Source organism: Equus przewalskii, chromosome 15, assembly GCF_037783145.1.
Source record: "Equus przewalskii isolate Varuska chromosome 15, EquPr2, whole genome shotgun sequence".
NCBI lineage: Eukaryota > Metazoa > Chordata > Mammalia > Perissodactyla > Equidae > Equus > Equus przewalskii.
In genome coordinates, this window is record NC_091845.1 from 78,331,900 (window position 1) to 78,352,010 (window position 20,111).

The 20,111-nt window shown below is 42.2% G+C and overlaps 1 protein-coding gene across 1 annotated transcript in view; it reads right to left on the reverse strand.

Moving 5' to 3' along the window:
* Nucleotides 1-2,301: 2,301 nt before the first annotated feature.
* PCOLCE2 (procollagen C-endopeptidase enhancer 2) overlaps nt 2,302-20,111 on the reverse strand; it is a 66,624-nt gene continuing 48,814 nt past the window's right edge. The window contains exons 6-9 of the mRNA XM_008507704.2: nt 12,491-12,645; nt 7,611-7,694; nt 4,894-5,061; nt 2,302-2,886 (exon numbers count right to left, since the gene is read on the reverse strand). Coding sequence (XP_008505926.1) covers nt 2,756-2,886; nt 4,894-5,061; nt 7,611-7,694; nt 12,491-12,645 — 538 coding nt within the window. The 3' untranslated portion in view covers nt 2,302-2,755. The remainder of the gene's footprint in view (nt 2,887-4,893; nt 5,062-7,610; nt 7,695-12,490; nt 12,646-20,111) is intronic.

The window sequence follows — 20,111 nt, forward strand, 5'->3', positions numbered from 1 at the left end:
AGGGTCAGTCTTCCTCAGCAAAAAGAGGAGGATTGGCAGCAGATGTGAGCTCAGGGATAATCTTCCTCAAAAAAGAAAAATTTTAAAATTAAAAAAGAACGTAAATTTCTTCCAACAAAGGTTAACCTTCAAGTAAATAAGTAATATAACAGAACTTAAGATCTGGGAACACTGCAAGATTCTTCTATTTTTTTTCCTAGGGAGATTCACCCTGGGCTAACAGCTGTGCCAACCTTCCTCTATTTCATATGTGGGTCACCACCACAGCATGGTTGACGAGTGACGTAGGTCCACGTCTGGGATTCGAACCCGTGCACCCGGGCTGCTGAAGTGGAGTGCACCGAACTTAACCACTACACCACAGGGCCGGCCCCAAGATTCCTATATTTTTGCTACAGAAATTGAATTGAATTCAAAGGATGAAAATTAAGCTAGCAGGACCCTCTGAAACATCAGAATAGTTTATAATTCTGAAACGTTTTGTGATGTCTTAGTATGGTCACCCATTTGTTTGCCATGTGTGTTTGATTTCCCAAGGACAAAAACCTAAAAACAAAAACAAACGTTTCTCAATTATTCTTGAAAAAGAATAAAATTTGAAAAAGAAATAATCCCTAAAAGAGAAACTAGTACGGAAGCCCAGAGTTATTTAGCCAAACACCTTCAATTTATAACTCAGGAAACTGAAGTTCAGTCAAAATAAATGACTTAATAAACAAGAAAGAAATTAAGGAATGGTTGTTGGACCAGAAAGACTGGCCTCACTGCTCAGCTTTTCTCTGTTTTGAATAACTGAATTAAAAGACAAACCAGGGCCGTATGTTTTATTATTTATTATTATTATTATTATTTATTTATTTATTATTAACCATTAACCCCTTAACTAGTTGTAAGTCTTGTGTCAGAATGTCAATGGGACAAATAGTTTGGACTACTTTTCCCAATTTTTACCTAGAGTGTCACTCAAGCCCCCGCTCAGAAACCTGGAAAGTCTCTCCACTGGCAATGCAGGCACTGAGAGGTGTAGGCACGCTGCCCAGACTGTGCCAGTGAGAAGTTCTAGTAAAACGCAAGAAATACTGAACTCTTTAGGAATCACTCCCAGGTCCCATAACACGCATTCTCGAAAGGAACTAACTTGCCTCGACAAGGTTGGAATCAGTCAGGATCCCATAGTAACACCCTGGTTGGACGCAGCCGCTCTGTGAAGTCCATCTGGTTGAGAGGCCCTTGCTAAAAGCGGCGCTGGCCAGTGAAGACAACCCCGTGTCCTCTAGTTCATCCACTTCCTCAGCTGGGGAAATCTCTGGTGCTGATGGGCATCCTCGAGGGAGAGCCTAGGAATGACTCCCGACCCTGCCAGCCAGCCCCCATTCTTTGCTTCCTTCTGCTCACTTGCTGCCAGAACAGAAAGTTTGAACTTCCATTTTGCAGCCCTTTGAATGTCTGGTCACCTCTAAGGCTGGGAATTATTGTTTTCACCACAAGAATATTTTCCCTTATTTCTAGAACGTTGCTTCTACTAGGGAGACATGGTGACCCAAGTCTTTGTTCATCTCTAAAGTTCTTTCTACCTTCTTCGGAGAGGGATGGCTGTCCCTTCTCCCAAAGCTTCCGGCTGGCAACCTCCTGCAGGGGCTGGTGTCCACAGGCGTTGCAAGTACAGCTGCATTCCCAGCAGCCCTGTGCACGTGCTGGGAGCCCTGTCACTGTTCTTCCTCGAGGGAGTGAGAACAGACTTTTCAAAGGCAATGGCAGAATCCATCCTAGCTGCTTCAGCCTGATCCAGTTACCCGGGGATGAACAGGAGACAGGCGTCGGGCTCACCTCTAATTCCAAGTCCTTTAAAATGACCTATTAGGATTTAGCCTAGAAAAACAAGGACTGAACTCTGCAATCCGGATAAGCGGGCTTTCCTCTGGGGCAGAGAGGGCCTCTTCCAGTGCCAGTGAGGGCACTGGGTTTGGAATTAGGGCTTCTGAGTTGGGGTGCCAGCTCTGTCTCATGGGAGATGGGTGCCCTAGACAAGTCACCAAATATACCTGAGCTTCAATGTCTATTACAAAACGAGGGGGTTGCACTAGAGCCCCGAGGGATAGCACTCGAGCTCGAACATTCTCTGGTTCTGCAGAGAATTCGTGTATTTACATTACTGGATCCGTCCAGGCCCTGAAATTTGGGAACTGCTAACTTTTTTAGCATAGTGTAAACTGCTACAAAGACAACCTTGTATGTAAGTACCAGGGACTATTCTTCGTTCAGTTGTCCCACTTTCTACAAAAACAAGTTTAATGTCTGCTATATAGTCATTTAAAAATATTTTATTAAGCATTGATTTAAAAAAATGCAAGAGAAGAATATAACACGTCGGAGCAAATGCTTGAAGGTAAAACAAATATCACTATAAATATTGCACGCATAAAATCTCTTTTTCACATCTTCACACAACCCATTTCTAAAATACCCTTTTACAGCGATGTATGAATAAACTGCTTCCAAACTGTCAGTGCTTGATACATTCAGTCTCCTACGGCCGCACGAAACTGCAGGTTTTCGATCAGCTGTCTGCTCCTCTCGGTGCCGGAACGGAACTTCCATCAGCGATAGCGGAGGTCTCACACCTACAGCATGTGAAGAGTAAATCTTTCTGAATGCTCAATATTTAACTTTATAAGATGTGTTTTTTCCTACTGAGAAAAAAATAGATCTCCCAAAGGCAGTGACAGAACGCAGCTCCACTGGACACGGTCCGCTGTTAACACTGCTTGTTTTCCAAGGCATTCAGGAGCTTCTGGTTCTTGGTCTTGAACATCATGATAAAGCTGTTTGGCATGATTTTGCCTCGCCCATCTTCACCCACTTGGCCCATAATAATGTAATTTAGACCTAAAGAAAGAGAAAATCAATTTTTTTCTCTCTTGAGTGTTGGTTTGAAACAACTTAGACTATAATTTACCTCTAGACAAAGTGTAAGTAATATAATTATACTTTTATTCTATCTAGGATAAAATCTGGTTTAAGACTCTCATCAGCAAAAAACTAAGTTCCACTGAGTAATACATTCCAGCTCTGCGAACACTAGGAAACTGGGTGGAAGGGTTAGACCCAGGCGTGCCCTGCTCTGCCCTGCTGCACGTCTGCTGTTTTTCCTGTCTACCATGAACCATGCGCAGTGTTCATGTGAAAGGCTCTCCTTCCGCGGGGGCCCCCAGTGCTCCCTGACACGCCATGTTCCGACGGCCTCTCACAGTCCCATAATGCTTCCGGACTTCCCAGGCATTTGGCAGCTAATGATCCGCTCTCTTCTGCTGCTGTCTTGAACTTGTTTCAACATCTCAAGCATGTACACTATGTAAGTTTCTTGAGGGCATGATTGGCTTACATACTTCTTTCTATTCCCATAGTCCCTTGGAAAAAACAGGTACTGAAAGGTACTGATCTCTGTTATACCATTTTTTAATACATCAGTGTGTCTGGCTAAGCTGGGCCCAGACTGGGGCCCAAGCTGAGGTATGTTGGGTCAACTCTGAAGATTTATATTGCCTCAGAAAATGTCATAAAGAGGTGTGTACTACCACCTCCTCCATTCTCCCTCTGCCCTTGTGTGTCATAGAGAAATACATGTTTCCTTTTCCTCTGCATAATCCTTCCTTCGTGGGCTAACACTGTCATCATCATGGTCTGAGCCTGTGAAAGCGTGGTAAGCTGGGCAGTGGCTGCCACCTGAAGCCTGGACTGCCAGCTTCATTAAGAGACCGTACAGTAAGTCCCTAGACGGGAATTATTTGCTGTCCTGGAAGTTCTGGCGAGAAATGTTACCTTTTATAGATCCTTTGCCATTCCCTCTGAAGAGTCAGTGTGAGGCTGCTGAGCTCATGGCTTTTCTGAACAATCTGAATTTACAGTAAAGCTTTCATGCAGTGAGTATTTCTCTGTGTCTGTGTGGTCTGGTTTGATTTGTTTATGGGAGAGGTTTGCAACAAGACTGAAGAAAGGCATGAGCTGAGATTGACTAGAGAAATCAGATATATCACACAGTGGAATACTAGGCATTATTCCCATTCCAAAGAAACAGGGAGATCTATCTATATGAGCTGTTTGTGGAAAGATGTCTACATATACCTTGTGTGGGCGAAAACTTGCAGTAGAACATGTATAGCATGATCCCATCTGTCTAAGTGCACATGTGCATGCTTTACATTCATGGAACATTCTAGAAGGAACTTTTCATAGTACCTTTGGAGAAAGGGAAAGGGCCTCACTTTTTATTTTATATCCTTCTCTACTTATTTAAACTTTTTAAAAACCATGCAACATACATTACTTTTATAAGTTAAAAACTTTTTTTTAAAGTCATGTGCTCTGGCGTAACTTTCCTTTTTCCATAATTTTTCTGAATAAACTCATTACTGTCTATGGATTTAATGATCCTATACCTGCAAATGATTCCCAAATCTTTAATTCTAACATACAGAATTTTCTGAACTTCAGCTCTGAACTTCCTGTTGCTTCCTGAATGTTAGAGGAATGTTTTCCTCTAAACACTGTATTGGCATCTTAAATGCAATAATTGAAAATCCCTTTCTCCAGACTGCTGCTTTTATGTCTTTTCCCTAGTGATCCAACTTTCAAATGCTTCTTGGACTCATTCATCATTTCCACTACCTCTTTTTCTTCCACAAATGACAAGACCTGTGGTTAGAGCCCAGTTCTGCCTGACTCCAAAGGCCTTCCTTCCATTCCAGAAGTGGGCAATACATAAGCCCTGAATTTCCTTCCCTACACCAGTGATGGCATGGAAAGATCCACGGCTTGCTCAGAGGGGCTCTCTTGTTCCCTTCTCTGTCCCCAAGCTCCCCTAGAAGAAAGACTAAAGTTTTCCTCTTTACTCACCTCTTCTGAGGAGAGGACATTGCTTGCAGACCACAACGACCTTGGCACTCATGTTCTTGCCAGCCTGCTGAATTGCCAGATTTCCCTCTTTATAGATGTTGATGATTGAGACTGTGGCGTGCAAACTCCCACCTCGAGTGATGGTTGTGATAACAGTGCCAGCCAACACTGCAGGAGAAAACACTTTTGAGATAATGGAAGGGAAAGGCAAGCAGAACTGAAAATAATTTTACATTCTTCTAAGTTTCAGATGGGATACATTTTAATGTTAAAGAGAGGGGCCCTAACAGAGCTATCACATTTGATTCAGTACATGTGTCACCAAAATTCAGGTTGAACAAGGGGCCATGGAGCTGTAATGTTACCCAGTTTGTCTGGTGTTGATACCGAGGAGAGCTGGTTTGAGCCATGAAGATCTGAGTCCTTGTGTCTGTGCGGGTGAGCATCTACCTTTCTGTGTCTCTCCCCTTATCCCTCTCTTTCGCTGTCCTCTCTCCTTGAACTTTGGTTCATCCCATGGGTCCCTTTCTCTCTCTATCAGTAAATATCTTTTTCTGGGTCTTTCATATTCTCTTTCTTATCCACCCTGTTTATCTCATTTAACAAGTCAAAGTAAGGAACCGAGGTATAACTTAAAACATTTTCTTGCTTTAAAAAAAAAAACCTCTAGCAAAAATTAGTTGCTTTTCATTATGTAACTCTTTTTTTTCCATTGTGACACTTAGAGAAAAGAGTCTCACTTCTGAGCCACAGAAGGAAAGATGCTGTGTTTCTCAAACTGGTACTTTTGGTAATTTGGGGGGACAATAATGTGTGGTGCAGGACTTGCACTGAAGGACTTTTTCTTTTTTAAAGGAAGATTGGCCCTGAGCTAACATCTGTGCCAATCTTTCTCTATTCTGTATGTGGGATGCCACCACAGCATGGCTTGATGAGCAGTGTGTAGGTCCACGCCCGGGATCTGAACCGGGAAACCCTGAGCCTCCAAAGCAGAGTGCACAAACTCAACCACTACGCCACCGGGCTGGCCCCCTGAATGACTTTTTTATGAGCCCTGTCCCTGTGCAGAAAAACCAGTAGCACTCCTCAGTTACTGTGACAAGCAAAAGCTGCCCCTAGAGGAGTGTTACCAACCCTGGTAGAGAACCAATGGGCCAGCAGTGATAGTATTTGGTCATCTTGTCACATGAGTGAGTCACAACAGAATAAATCACGGTTTGGACTTGGCTGATAAAAGCCCTTCAGGATAGAGTGAGAACTCGCTGCTCATGTAGTGTGCAAAGCTCCTAAAATCAGAATTCTCGGGGCTGGCCTAGAGGCACAGTGGTTAAGTTCGCATGCTCTGCTTCGGTGGCCTGGGGTTTGTAGGTTTGCATCCTGGGCGCAGACCTAGCACAGCTTGCCGAGCGATCACCAAAAAAAAAAAATCAGAATTCTCATCATACCTTATACTTTGACTCCTGGGGATGAGTGCTCACTGCAAAACGTCAGTCTGTAGCCAAGGGACATCAGTGGCTCCCGAGGGCGGGGAGGGTGATCCCCCTAAGCACCCCCTTCAGAAGGCTAACTGGATGGGGTGTCAGTGACAGCTGGTGCTGTTTGTTTTCACGTTTACGCCAGCTGTTTGAGTTTCAGCACGCAAACTGCAGGAAGATGTGGGCCCCAGACTCTGCAGGGCCTTCATGCCTGCACTACTGCACAGTTCGTCCGGGCTGCGGACACACCACTTTGAGGTGCAGAAAAAGCAAGCAGAACCTCTTCGGGAAGGCCCTTTGTTTGGCAATCTATTTAGGTCATAGCAACTTTTGTTTCCGGATAAGACTTTTCTTAAATGTTCCTTTAAAAAATAACCAACATAGGTGCCGGCCCCATGGCCGAGTGGTTAAGTTCACGTGCTCCAGTACAGGGGCCCAGGGTTTCACTGGTTTGGATCCTGGGTGCGGACATGGCACCACTCATCAGGCCATGTTGACGTGGCGTCCCACATAGCACAACCAGAAGGACCCACAACTAAAATATACGACTATGTACTGGGGAGACTTGGGGAGAAAAAGCAGAAAGAAAAAAAAAGGAAGATTGGCAACAGTTGTTAACTCAGGTGCCAATCTTTAAAAGAAAAATAACCAACGTAATTAAATTTGGTATCTTTTGCTCTTAAGTGGTTTTCACGGAAAGTGCAATTTTTTGATTTGGGAAAAACTCCCAGAAATTCCAAGTCATTAGGCAGTATCTCCTCGGTTCCAATTTATAAGAGTTTCCAAAGGGATTTCAGATTTCCAAGTTTTAATTTAGCACTTTGGAAGGACACTACAGAGGAAATACCTGAATTTCTTCTGAGAGAGGCCAGCTCAGATATGTTTTTAATTAAGTTGAATTACAGATGTGTGAAAAAATGCTCAGAACATGAGAAATATGTGAGGAGAAAAGTATACAGGGTCTTTCAGGAACACTGAGCCAGCCAGAATCCACAGAGCAGCAGTATCATGTAGCGGGGGTCAAATTAGTAAGTTTCTGTGAAGAGTGTATTTTCTGAATACATATTTCTCTCTGTTGTGAAAACACAGGTCAGCACACCTCAGTTTGTTGGGAAATACTTTCTTGGGTAAATGAAGAGCGTTACTGAACTTTCACGATCACATTCATGGCAATTCCTTTGAGGCCAAGCACGCAGTCTCAAGTTTCTGGTTAAAGAGAAAAGCCTGGGTTTTATTTCTTACCAAAGTTACTTGAACAATAATTGCTCTCCAGAGTCCCCGTCCGTCTACACTTTTGTTGACACAGGGCCACAGTGGGCTTTAAATCTTAACGCAAAGGAGAAAGACATAAGGGTCAGGAAAATGAATTCAGTATAACTGACGTTTAGATCTGAACCCATCAATGTAACGTTCCCAGTTATTTCCCTGAGCCACCAATCTGTCACTGCGATGAAATAATTAAAAAGCAAGCATAAGAAATTCTTCATGCTACCAGTTGCTGCTCTCATTTCCTCCGTGCAACTCAATATCCTCTGCTGAATTTTAAACCTGAGATGAAAGATAACCTAAATGGAGCCCTATTCTCTTCTTTTATATATAAATAGCACTATAACCCAAAATAGATATAGCCTCCATGTGCCTTGCGTAGAAAAATCCAGCACAGCAAATGTGAACTCAGAAAATATAGGTTAATTCTTCACTTTACGAAAGGAATCGTATGGTGTTCCCCCTGAGGACGGAGGGAGTGTTCTTGGTACATTTAAAACATGCAATTGCCCAAATGTGAGTGGTACAAGTTTTTAGAAACACCGCTCATATGTAACCTGTGTTGCATCTGTAATTAGATGCAACTAATCACTAAATATTTGGGTTTGAGCCTGTCATTGGCTATAGTACCTTAAAAACTGAGAAGCAGACAAATGTAAAAGTAAAACTAAATAGATAAACACAGTGGTTCTGAACCAGGGTTGATTTCACCCCTGTAGGTGACATTTGGCAAGTTTTGGTTGTCATGACTAGGGGGTTCTCCTGGCATCTGCTGGGCAGAGGCCAGGGGTGCTGCTAACCATCCTGCGATGCACAGGACAGCCCCTCACAACAAAGAAGTATCTAGCCCAAAATGTAAACAGTGCTAGGCTGAGAAACCCTAGGTTAACAAGATGAAAATATGTAATCCCCCTTATCATCATTAAAACTGTTTAAAAAATATTTGCTCATTATTCACTTATATGCGGCAATATGCTGGGAAGAATGAAACAAAACAATGGTAACAGAATTATACTCGCTGGGTAGGATTTTGCAGTTGTCATATCGCCCTTCTAATATGTTCTGCTGCTTCTGCTGTGAATTTATTATTTACTCTTAATTTGTATCCCTACTTAATTCCAAAAACGATCTGAAGTGGATTACAATATTAAAACATATACAATTTAATGTTAAAATACATACCATAGCTTAAATATATATATATATATATTTTAAGGAGAAATAGAATAGAAAACATTTAGAAGGAACAGTGTTCCAGAAGGTGGGGACCTCACTTTGGCACTAAATTTACCTAATTAACTGAGCCAAAAAGTAATGGCGAAGGTGCGTCTCAGTTTGAGGAAAGAGCATCCTTTTATGTGGACCCCTGGAAACCAGCTCCTTGTCAGCGCCGGAAGGTCAGTCTGGAAGCTGGGTGGGTGTCCTAACGGCTCCTTCTCCGCCTCGGGTAGATCTCTGCTGTCTCACCTTTAAGTCGTCAGCTGGCCACCCTGACCCTCCTCCTCTTACTGTCGTCTGTCTCCTGCACTGCACTCCCCAACGTGGCACCAGGTTCACAGCCTTCCTCCTTATGTGCTCCGCGACCATCTCAGTGGGTCCACTCTCCTGGTGGATGATCCCTCTCCATGCCGGGGCCTCTGCCTCCCCAGGGACTTTCCCTCTGCTCCATCTCGTCACTCAGTCCCAAGCTCACATGTCCACCTGCTAAAGGCTTTCACCTCCAATCTCTCAAATTTAGACATCCTATATCCAGAATAGCCCCCTCTCCTTCAAGCTTATTTGTTCATTTACTCTCATGACTACTTTTTTCCCTATGTCTAGAGGTTCAACACCTTGACCTCTCTCGTTTCCTCTAATCCATCAACCCTGGCTTGTCTTGACTTCCTCAGCTATTCCACTTAGTTTCCGTGGTCCACTATTTCAGGCATTTTCTTGACCATACCTTAAACTCCCTCTTCCCTCTGTCCTTCAGCCCTGTGGGAATCCTGTAGGAGCCTCTGTTTTTTCTCTGCCTGCACTCAGACAGCTGAGTACACAAATGGACCTTCATCAAAGCGACAAGCTGTTTGGTGGATCAACTTACTCCAATTTCCAGAGCTGTTTTTCAAATTCTTTCCTGTTCTCCTAACCCCTCAGTGCTCCTAACTCCTTCTCATTCTCAGCAGGTGACTTTGCCCATTTTCTTGAGAGATCACAGATCATAGAAGAAAATGTCCTCAAGACCCCCACAAACCTTCCAGTTGTCTTTATCTGTACCCTCTCTTCCTCTCCTCCCCTGAGAGAGGAGGTCACCCATCTCTGGTCTAAGGTCTATCCTTCTGTGAGTCCTCTGGAGCCCAGACCCTCCCACCTTTGTAGAAATTTCCTCCTCAGTTTATTCCTTCTGTGTGCCATTACATTCTCCTTCTTGCTGGCTACTTCCCATTAGCATTAACATGTTCAAGACTCTCAAGGCTTCTCTCTCTCCTTTAGGGCCAAACTTATGGAATGAGTTGCTGGAACGTCCTGTCTCAGTTTCTCCACCTTGTTCCATATGCCCCTCAGCCCACTCTGTCTGGCTTCTGCCTGCACAGCTCCACTCACACAACTCTTGCCAGCCTCTCTAGGAGCCTCCATGTCACAGAACCAAATGGAAACATTTTACTCCTTCCCTCATCTGAAGTCTCATCAATACCTGGCTCCACTGACCACTCCCTTCTTAAAACGTTCTTTGCCACGGCTTCCATGACACACGTTCCCGGTTTTCCTTCCTCCTTCTCAGCCGTTCCTTTTCAATCTCCTTTGCCAGTATGCCCTCCTCTTTAAAAAGTGAGAGTTTCTAGGGAGTTAATTCCAGCCCTAACCTCTCCCTAGGCAATCTCTTTCTAGATCATGGTATCAACCATGTATATGTTGATGATTCTCAAATTTAAATCTCTTGCTTAAATCTCTCTTTTGGTCTGGAGGCCCATAGATCTAACTGTGCACATGACGTCTCCACTTGAGTGTCTCACAGACACCTCAAACCCAACAAGGTCACAGCTGGACTTACGGATCTACCCCTAAACCCAGTTCTCGCCTTCAGTGAACAGTAACATTACCCCTGAGTTGTGCGAGCCAGGCATCTGGGAGGCGTTCTTGACAACTCTCTGATCTCCTAGTCAAATTAATCACCAAGGCCTGTCAACATCCTCCAAGGTCCCTGGCTTGCGCAACAGTCAACACCTCTTGACTATCTCTGTATTTCCATCAGAGCACAGCTCACTTGGACAGCCACAGGAACCTGCTGAGCCCCCTGACCCCTACAATCCATTCACTTCCCAGTGGCCAGAATGATCTTCATAAAGTGTGCATGTAATCCTGGACTGTGCTTAAATCCACCATCAGCTTCCTCCGCACTTAGGATGAACTCCATAACACATAGAGCGTAAGGAGAGAGGTGGTAGGGCCTAAAGATGAAGCTAGAAAGGGGCTGGGGACAAAGTGCGAAGGGTCTTACATACCACGTGAAGGAGTTTGGCTCCTGTGCTGTCCAATATGGTAGCCACTAGCCACATGAGGCTTTTAAAACAATTTAATTAAAAATTCAGTTCCTCGGTATCACTAGCCACACGTCAAATGTTCAATAGTGGCTAGCCTTTTGGACAGCACAGGTGTAGACAATGAATTTAAGTGGGAGAACCACGTGGTCTGCTGTGTGTGTGTGGCGGTGGGGCATGCAGTGGGGACGTAAGACAGAGGAAGTCAAAGATGACCCTAAGAGTGTGGCTCTGATGCTGTGGACCATGCTCAGGGAAACAGGTGGACAAGCAGGTGTGAGGCAGAAAATAGTGTGATAAAAACGAGTTGAGTTTGACACATTTTAATTTAAACGACAAGCAGTCGAAAAACTCAAGGAGATAATTATAAATCCATGTTTGAAATTTCAGAGAAAGATTAGGACTGGGGATAAAAGCTCGGGAATCATCAGCACCGTGAGTGCAGCCCGACAATTCACTGGAAAGAACAAGAACATCCCGGTCCCCTGAGATGAGCTGGAGAAACACTGCAGGAACACGAGGCAGTACTCCTCCAGGCCACGAGGTGGCACACTGGTGGAGTGCCCGGAAAGGTCAGCCCTTCTCGAAGCATCTGTACTCAGCACGGCCTTATGCTGGATGCACGCAGAAAACGGTGAGCAAGAAAACCGGGCTTACTTCAGGCTATTTCATACCTTAACCTTAGATCCCTCCTCCCTACTTGTGTTCTCCTCCCTCAAATTGGACTTTGAGATCTGAGGCCTGAAAGTCCCGTGGGTGGAGCCAACAGGATGTAGAGACTAGACAGGGACCCACTCCTGCGTCTCCGATCATGCCCTAAACCAGAGTTTCCCAACCGACTTTTGTAATACATCGAATATTTTTGTTCGATTTACTCCAATTTGAAAAAATAATATATTTTGTATGATACATTTTGGAGCAAAGCAAAAAAAGCCCAACCAAAGACTGGCAGAAGTGAAACAGGCAGGCATCAAGGCCCTAGAGTTTTAACCTAAAATACTACAATTCTATGTAATAAAAAGAAAAGCATAATTTTATGTGACAGAAAAGAAAAATTAGGCTTACCATGACCTACGGCTATAATAGGGTTCCTAGTAATTTTTAAGTGGTCATAATTTTCTTAGATAACATTTAAAAGTTATTAGCAAATAAGCATTGTTACACCTTATACTCTGCCTTCATTAGTGGAGTCATATTATTCTCTTTCATAAATTTTCATCTTATTCAACTTTATTTTAGTTTCCGGTATCTTCCTCTTATTTAATTTTTTTTCTAATTCAAAAAATGTTTCTTATACTCCTCAAGTTGGTGTACAAACTTCAAAACCGAGGAACTTACCTGTAGTTACAGGGAACGTGGTGGTAACAGGTGGTACTGTAGTTGCGGGCAATTTTTTGGGCCTGAATTGGTAGTGAGCAATAAATCCATCTGCAGTTAAACTTAAGTCTGACAAAAACTGAATGAGAAGTTCATTTCTCTCAGACACAATTGGCCTAAAAGGAGAAGAATACGTTTTTAAAATATATATATATATACATATATTTTTTAAAATTTTAAGTGGCACCGCTCTGAAATGTGGAATGTTCTAGCTTTCCATTAATCTCTGACAATAAATTACTATTCGTTTAAACTTAAAAGTTAAAACACTTGAAAAGGTGAAAGTCTTAATCTGCTTAATATTAACGCTAATGGCTGACACGTCCTGAGTGTTTGCTCAGCGAGGCCCTGGGCTTCATGCAAGCTGGCCAGTTCCATCCTCTCAACAACCCTGTTATTATCATCCCCCCTTTTTATGAAGTTCGGAGAGTTCAGTTATTTGCCCAAAGCCCTACAGCTAGAATGTGGAAGAGCCAGGATCTGAACCCAGGATCAGGCGACTCTAGAGGCTGTGGTAGACACTGGGGCCGATGTCAACACTGACGCCGCGGCTGGTTCTCCACAAGCACCTTAGGGTTTGGCCTGACTTTGGCAGCACAGCTTTTTGAACTAAGCCTCTGGGTTCAAGCTGGAGGGGGAGCTGGGGATGCTGGCCATGGAGAATCAGATGGACAAATCCGATGAACAAATTCCCACATCCTGTGAAGACACAGCCCAAGGGACCATCTCAGTGGGCTGGTTGTCTGGGGATAGGAAAGCCATGTGGGGTTTAATGGGACTTGCATTTCCTGTTTAATGGTTGCTCTTATGCATGCCTGAAATGGAGACATCTCTGTCTATAATCTTTGCAGCAAGACGCCATGAATAAAGAGAACGTGATTACTCTGTTTTGGTGGTCATGAACGACAAAGAACTCTAACTTTAAAGCTATTTTAGGGGCTTCCTGGTTAGTGTGATTACTAAAGATTTGGTGGAGACAATTACTGAGGCTCAAAAGCTCTCTTAAATCTTACGGGATCACTACAAATACTGCATGATCTCACTTATATGTGGAATCTAAAAAAAACCAACAAAACACCAAACGCATAGAAACAGAGATCAGATTTGTGGTTACCAAGGTTGGGGGGTGGGGGAGGAATTGGAGGAAGTCGGTCAAAAGGCACAAACTTCCAGTTACAAGATAAAGAAGTACCAGGGATGCATGTAGAATGCACAGCATCAGGACTATAGTTAACACTGCTGTATGATATGATATGTATGAAAGAGTAAATCCGAAGAGCTCTCATCACAAGGAAAAACGGGTTATTCTCTTTTTTTTGCTTTCTCTTTTTATTGTATCGATATGAGATGATGAATGTTAACTAAACTTGTTGCGGTAATCATTTCAGAATATATGTAAGTCAAACCATTATGCTGTACACCTTAAACTTATATAGTACTGTATGTCAATTATATCTCAAAAAAACTGGAAAAAAATGAAAATAAATAGGTAAGTAAGTTTAAAAAAAGGTCTCAAATCTTAGGGGATAACTATATTATACAAGATAGCAGTTTCATTTATGCTTTTGCTATTATTTTAAACAATGGTAAAAAATGCTGTTTGCTTAATTCTATTTAAAAACTATTTAATTTAGAAGTGCGGAAAAAATTAAACAAGTTATTTAATTGAGTTAACTGGTGGTTTGACTAAACTCCTTTTTTGAGGCATCTTTTCAGCCAAGCCACTTCTTAGGCACCAGGGACAGCAAATTATGAGGCAAGGCATCGTTTCCCCTCCTTTGAGTGGGGGTGGGTGGAAGGGAGCGTAGATCTATACTTAACCCAACCAGTTAGAAACACTGCAGGATCTTTTCTGTCCTGAAGGTTATTATTCTCTGAGCCAAGGGATGGGACAAACCTAAGAGTGAACTTCATGACCTACATGTATAGTTCTGGTCACAAAAGTGACCAACATCATTTAAATTATGCTTTTGAGAATGAAGCCTTTAACAAATATTCTATCTTGCTTTTGAAAAACGCATTCCATTAAACAAATACAACCCGCGTGCACTAAACACAATTCTCACCTACAATTACAAATAAAATGTGTTGCTCTTGTTTAAATGATAAAATTATAAAAAGCACTTTTTTAAGCAGCAAAGGAAACCTTAAGACGCAACTGGGTCAGCCTTCTAGGCGGGATGTTATAATTATAGTGATCATTCACTGCCTCTTCTACGAACTAATCTTGGAGACGTTACATTGGAAATTGAATTTTTTCAAGGAAGAGTATTTTAATAACAAAGACATATTTTTGTTAGGCTGCTACTGAGCTTCAGCATGAACGTGCAGAATCACAGAGCCATAAATGTACTGAGCGCCATGTGTTGCATCTGCAGATTAATGTTACAAATCACCAGAAAGCCAACAGGAGGCCTCACTTGGATCCTGGCCGCACTGGTAAATCCCAGGAATGGATCAAGGATCCTGTTTGGCGTCTTACGTTAGCGGGCTCTGCCTTGTCATCCGAAAGTCTTCCTGTTCTTCAATCACTACAGCCAATCCACCACCATGTGCTGCCAGTTTTGCCTCCTAAACATTTCTTGATCCACATCCTCCTCTTCGTCTCTTCATTACACTTCCTACTCCTCAACTTTCCCTGGACCACTGCCGCAGCCTCCTAACCAGCCTCTCTGCTCATCTTGTCTAGGATGCGGGTTCTAGAGGTACTGGTCCTCTCACTCCCCTACCTAAGTGCACTTGGTGGGCTCCCATCTCTGCAGGACATGGAACCCGACTCAACCCTCCAGGCTCATCTCTCTAGGCCCCAACTCAAGGTGTAGGCTCCAGAACAGCATAGATCTCCCCTGCGTATCTTTATCAGTGGAGTTCCCTCTGCTTGGAATGAGTCTGTCTTCCCTTCTGCCTCTCACTAACTCCAACTCTTCTTTCAAGACTCCGCTTAAGAGGTACAGTCTCCTCCAAAAAACCTCCCCCGGCCTCCCTACCACTCATCTCAACTGGGCCAAAGATCTCGTCAGAAATCCACCCAGGACATCCCTTGGCCAATTAGCTATCTGCCTTAGCTCCCTCTCTCCCACTGCTAATCTTTGTATTTTTATCTATCTTTGTATTCCAGGTCCTAACATAGTCCCTAGCACATACTGGGGTGTAGTAAACATTTCTGAACTGACTTCAGTGGCATTGATCCTGCATTGAACCAGACACAGGGATGAGGAAGTGATGTCCCACTAACCCCAACACTCCTCCTTCTAGTCATACTTTTAACAGGGGAAAAGCTCCCCAAACAGGTTTTCTCATTTTGGGCACTGCCCTACTCAGAAATACTCTGACTATGGAAAAGTACTCGTCTGGTAAAAGTATCAGCTGGTGGGTGGGCAGCAAAGTTACTCCAGCCAAACTCCTCCGAAGTGAGTGATGCTCCACCGGCCCCTCCATCGCCTCCCTATCCCCCACCCTCATGGAGGTAACCACAGACCTGAATTTTGTGCTTATCCTTTCCTTTCTTTCATCTATAGATTTACAAATATATAAGCATCACTAAACAATATATTGTCTAGATTTGCATGCTTTTAAACTTCATATAAATGGAAGGGTATGGTGTGTATTTTTCTGTTATTTTTTTCACCCTCAACATTATAACTGTGAGATTCATCCACTGTTGCCGCTGTGTATAGTGCATACTACAACACAATTTAACATTCTCTTGTTGATAAACAGTGGGCTGTTTACTCTTTTATTCCTCATTACAAACGAAATTGCTGAGAACGTTCTTGTATATGCCTTGCGGTGCACATGGCAAGTGTCTTTAGTGGGCCCACCAGGAAGGAAGGGTTATGCTCTGTGCTAGGTCACAAGATACATGCTCACTTTCAACTTTACTGGATAACCCCAAACTGATTCCCAAAGTGGTTGTACCAATTTACAGTCTTTTCAAAGATTTATTCACTGTGTAGCTTTCGTCTTCGGGGAATGCCTTTTCATGTCTTTTGCCCACTTTTTCTATTGAGTTGTTGCCTTTTCCTTATTAATTTTTAAGATTTCTTCTTTTTTTTTTCTTTTTTTGAGGAAGATTAGCCCTGAGCTAACATCTACTGCCAATCCTCCTCGTTTTGCTGAGGAAGACTGGCCCTGAGCTGACATCTGTGCCCATCTTCCTCCACTTTATATGTGGGACACCTGTCACAGCATGGCTTGACTAGCAGTGTGTAGGTCTGCGCCCAGGATCCAAACCTGCAAACCCCAGGCAGCCGAAACGGAGCGTGCAAACTTAACTCCTGCACCACTGGGCCAGCCCCAGGATTTCTTGATGTATTCTGGAACCTAGGTCTTTGTCAAATGTGTTACATCTGTTTCCATTTTGTGCCTTCTCTTTTCACTCTCTTTAAGGTGTATTTTGATGAGCAAGAATTCTCATTTAAGTTCCCAGTCCATCTGTAATTGATTTTTGTGTGATATTAGACATGAATAAAATTTCATTTCCCCCTATGAATAAAAATTGTCCTGCTCCATTTTTCAATGGGGCCGTCATTTCCCTGCTGACCTGTGGTTCTGTGCAATGTGCTCAATCTGCAGATATACGTGGACATGTTTCTGACCTCTCTGCCATTTTGCCAATTTGTCTGTCTCTCCGTTAAAGCTACACTGTCTTCATTACAGCAGCTTTCTGATATGGCTCCATCACACAAGGCAAATCCTCCTGACAGGTTCTCCTCCTTCAGAACTGTCTTAGTTTTGCCCCACCCCCTTCCCCCTGCAATTCCACGCGAATTTTAGAATCAGGCTGTCAGGATAATGGGAAACCAATTTCAATACTTTAAAATGATATTGATTCTTCCCATTCATGAGAATAGTATATAGCTCCATTTATTTAGTTCTTTTAAAATATCTTTTGGTAAGGGTTTATAATTTTCTGTCTTGAGGCCTTGCACATGATTTGTTAGATTTATTCTTGAGTATTTTATAGTTTTTTGGTTGCTTTTAAGATAATCTTTTAAAAAATACAAAATTTTTAATTCAAGCTATTTAAGGAAAGATATTCTTGAATAAACTGATGTTTCCAACAAATAAAACCATGAATCTACAAGTTATACTTTAATCTGGTAGTGTATAAAATTAAATCACAGTAGTCTTCCCTTATCCATGGTTTTGCTTTCCATGGTTTCAGTTACCCACAGCCAACCCTGGTCCAAAAATATTAAATGGAAAATTCCAGAAATAAACAATTCATACATTTAAAATTGCTTGCCGATCTGAGTAGTGTGATGACATCTTGTGCTACCCTGCTCCATCTCACCTGGGAAATGAACCATCCCTTTGTCCAGCGTGTCCACGCTGTATAAATGACCCGTTAGTCATTTAGTAGCATCTCGATTATCAGAGCAACTGGTATCACAGTGTTTGTGTTCAGGTCATCCTTATTTTACTTTATCATGGCCCCAAAGTGCAAGAATAGTGATGCTGGCAATTTGGATACGCCAAAGAAAGGTATAAAGTGCTTCCTTTAAGTGAAAAGGGAAAAGCTCTCAACTTAATAAGGAAAGAAAAATAATGCAGGCTGAGGTTGCTAAGATCTACAGTAACTTTTATTACAATTTATTGTTATAATTGTTCTATCTGATTATCAGTTGTTGTTAATCTCTTACTGTGCCTAATTTATGAATTAAACTTTATCATAGGTCTGTATGTATAGGAAAGAACACGGTATACATGGGGTTTGGTACTATCTATGGTTTCAGGCATCCACTGGGGTCTTGGAACGTATCCCTGAGGATAAGGGGGGAATACTGTAATAGATTTTCTAAATTCAAACCAACCTTGAATTCCTGATCATGTAGTATATTTTAATAAATTGTTAGATTTGAGTTGCTAATATTTTTTCTTTTAGGATTTATTTTTCATCATATTCATAAGTCAGATTGGTCTTTAATATTCTTTTCTTGCACTCTCCTTACCTTGTTTCGGTGTCAGTTTACACTAGCCTTATAAAATTAGTTGTGGAACAATTCCTATTTTTCTCTAGAAGAACGTATGTAGTGTTCGAATGATCTATTCCTCAAATATTTGTTAGAACTCATGGAGAAAAATGATCTGGGCCTGTTTTTTTTTTTTTCCCCTCTTGATAGGAAGACTTTAAACTACTTATCAAATTTCTTTAATGATTATTTGACAATTCTGTCTTTTTCTTTTTCCTATGTCCATTTTTGCTTGAAAAAAAATATTTTCTCCAGTTGTTGAATGTAGTGTTCTCTATTTACCCATTATACCAAGCCTGTTAATGGTTGTTCAAATCTTCCATATCCTAATTTTCCATCTTTCTGAAACTGATGGTTAATCTGCCAATTATTGAAAGAGATGTGTTAAAAATCTCCTACCATAATAGTGGACTTTGTAGATCTTATATTTTTTGCTTTATATATTTTTGATGTACATACAAGTTTACAATTATTACACCCTCCTCATAAGTTGCACCTTTTATCAAAAGGACTTTGCAGACGTGTTCAGTTAAGGATCTGGAGAAGGGGGAAGAGTATCTGGCATTTTCTGGGTGGGCCCTAAGTGTAACCAAAAGTGCCCTCAGAAGAGGGAAATCTGACCACTGGAGAGGAGAAGGCAATACGACGACGGAAGCAGCAACTGGAGTAATGTGCTTTGAAGACAGAGGAAGGGAGCACAGCCAAGAAATGCAAGCAGCCTCTAGAAGCTGAAAAAGGCAAGAAACGGACTCTCCTCTCAGAGCTTCCAGAAGGAAACTGCCTGCCAACACCCTGACTTTGGCCCAGTGAAACTGATTTCAGACGGTTGACATCTAGAACCGTTAAGAGAGTAAATGTGTTGTATCAAACCACTCCGTTTGTGGTAATTTGTTACATCAGCAATAGGAAAAAAATACAGAGGGACATCTTCTCAAGGAGCTTAGAAATGGGCCTTTCTCCATCACATTCATCTGTAAAGCCAAATTTGGGCATAAGAACGTTTAAATTATCACTAACTTGTATGTATTAAAACATTCTTCATATTATCAAACTTAATAAATATAAATGAATTGAAACTGAAAAATATCTTGCTTTAACTCAGATGTGTCTATGGGAAATCACAGAAATGCATGTAAAATCAAGAGATGCATATAATCTAATTATGTTGAAGCCACAGAGTAGAAAAGGGTAAACTGGCATAATGGTGGTTTTGATGGCAACATGTACTAGTTTAAATTGCTGCTCTTCCTGGCATCGTATGTGACGGTATGAAATATCTTCCACCAAACACAGTCAAGTCTTGCACCAAAATACAGCATAGAGGAGTTGAGGAACTTGCCCAAAGTCACACAGCTAGTAAGTGGCAGAGCTCCTAGCTCCATAAATGTTGCTAAATAAATGCAGGATGTCTTTAAGGCTCATTCAGCAAAAATTTGAGCAAGAAAGCGGAGAGGAGGCACAAAGCCCCACAAGGTCCAGACAGATCTCTAACCAGGTAAAATCATCTCGGTCTGTCCTAAGCTTCCAGTTTTCCTTGTTTGGATCCCGCATAATCAACCGCCTGGTTTTTTCTTAGAATTTTCCCGATGCCACTCTGATGCTTGAAC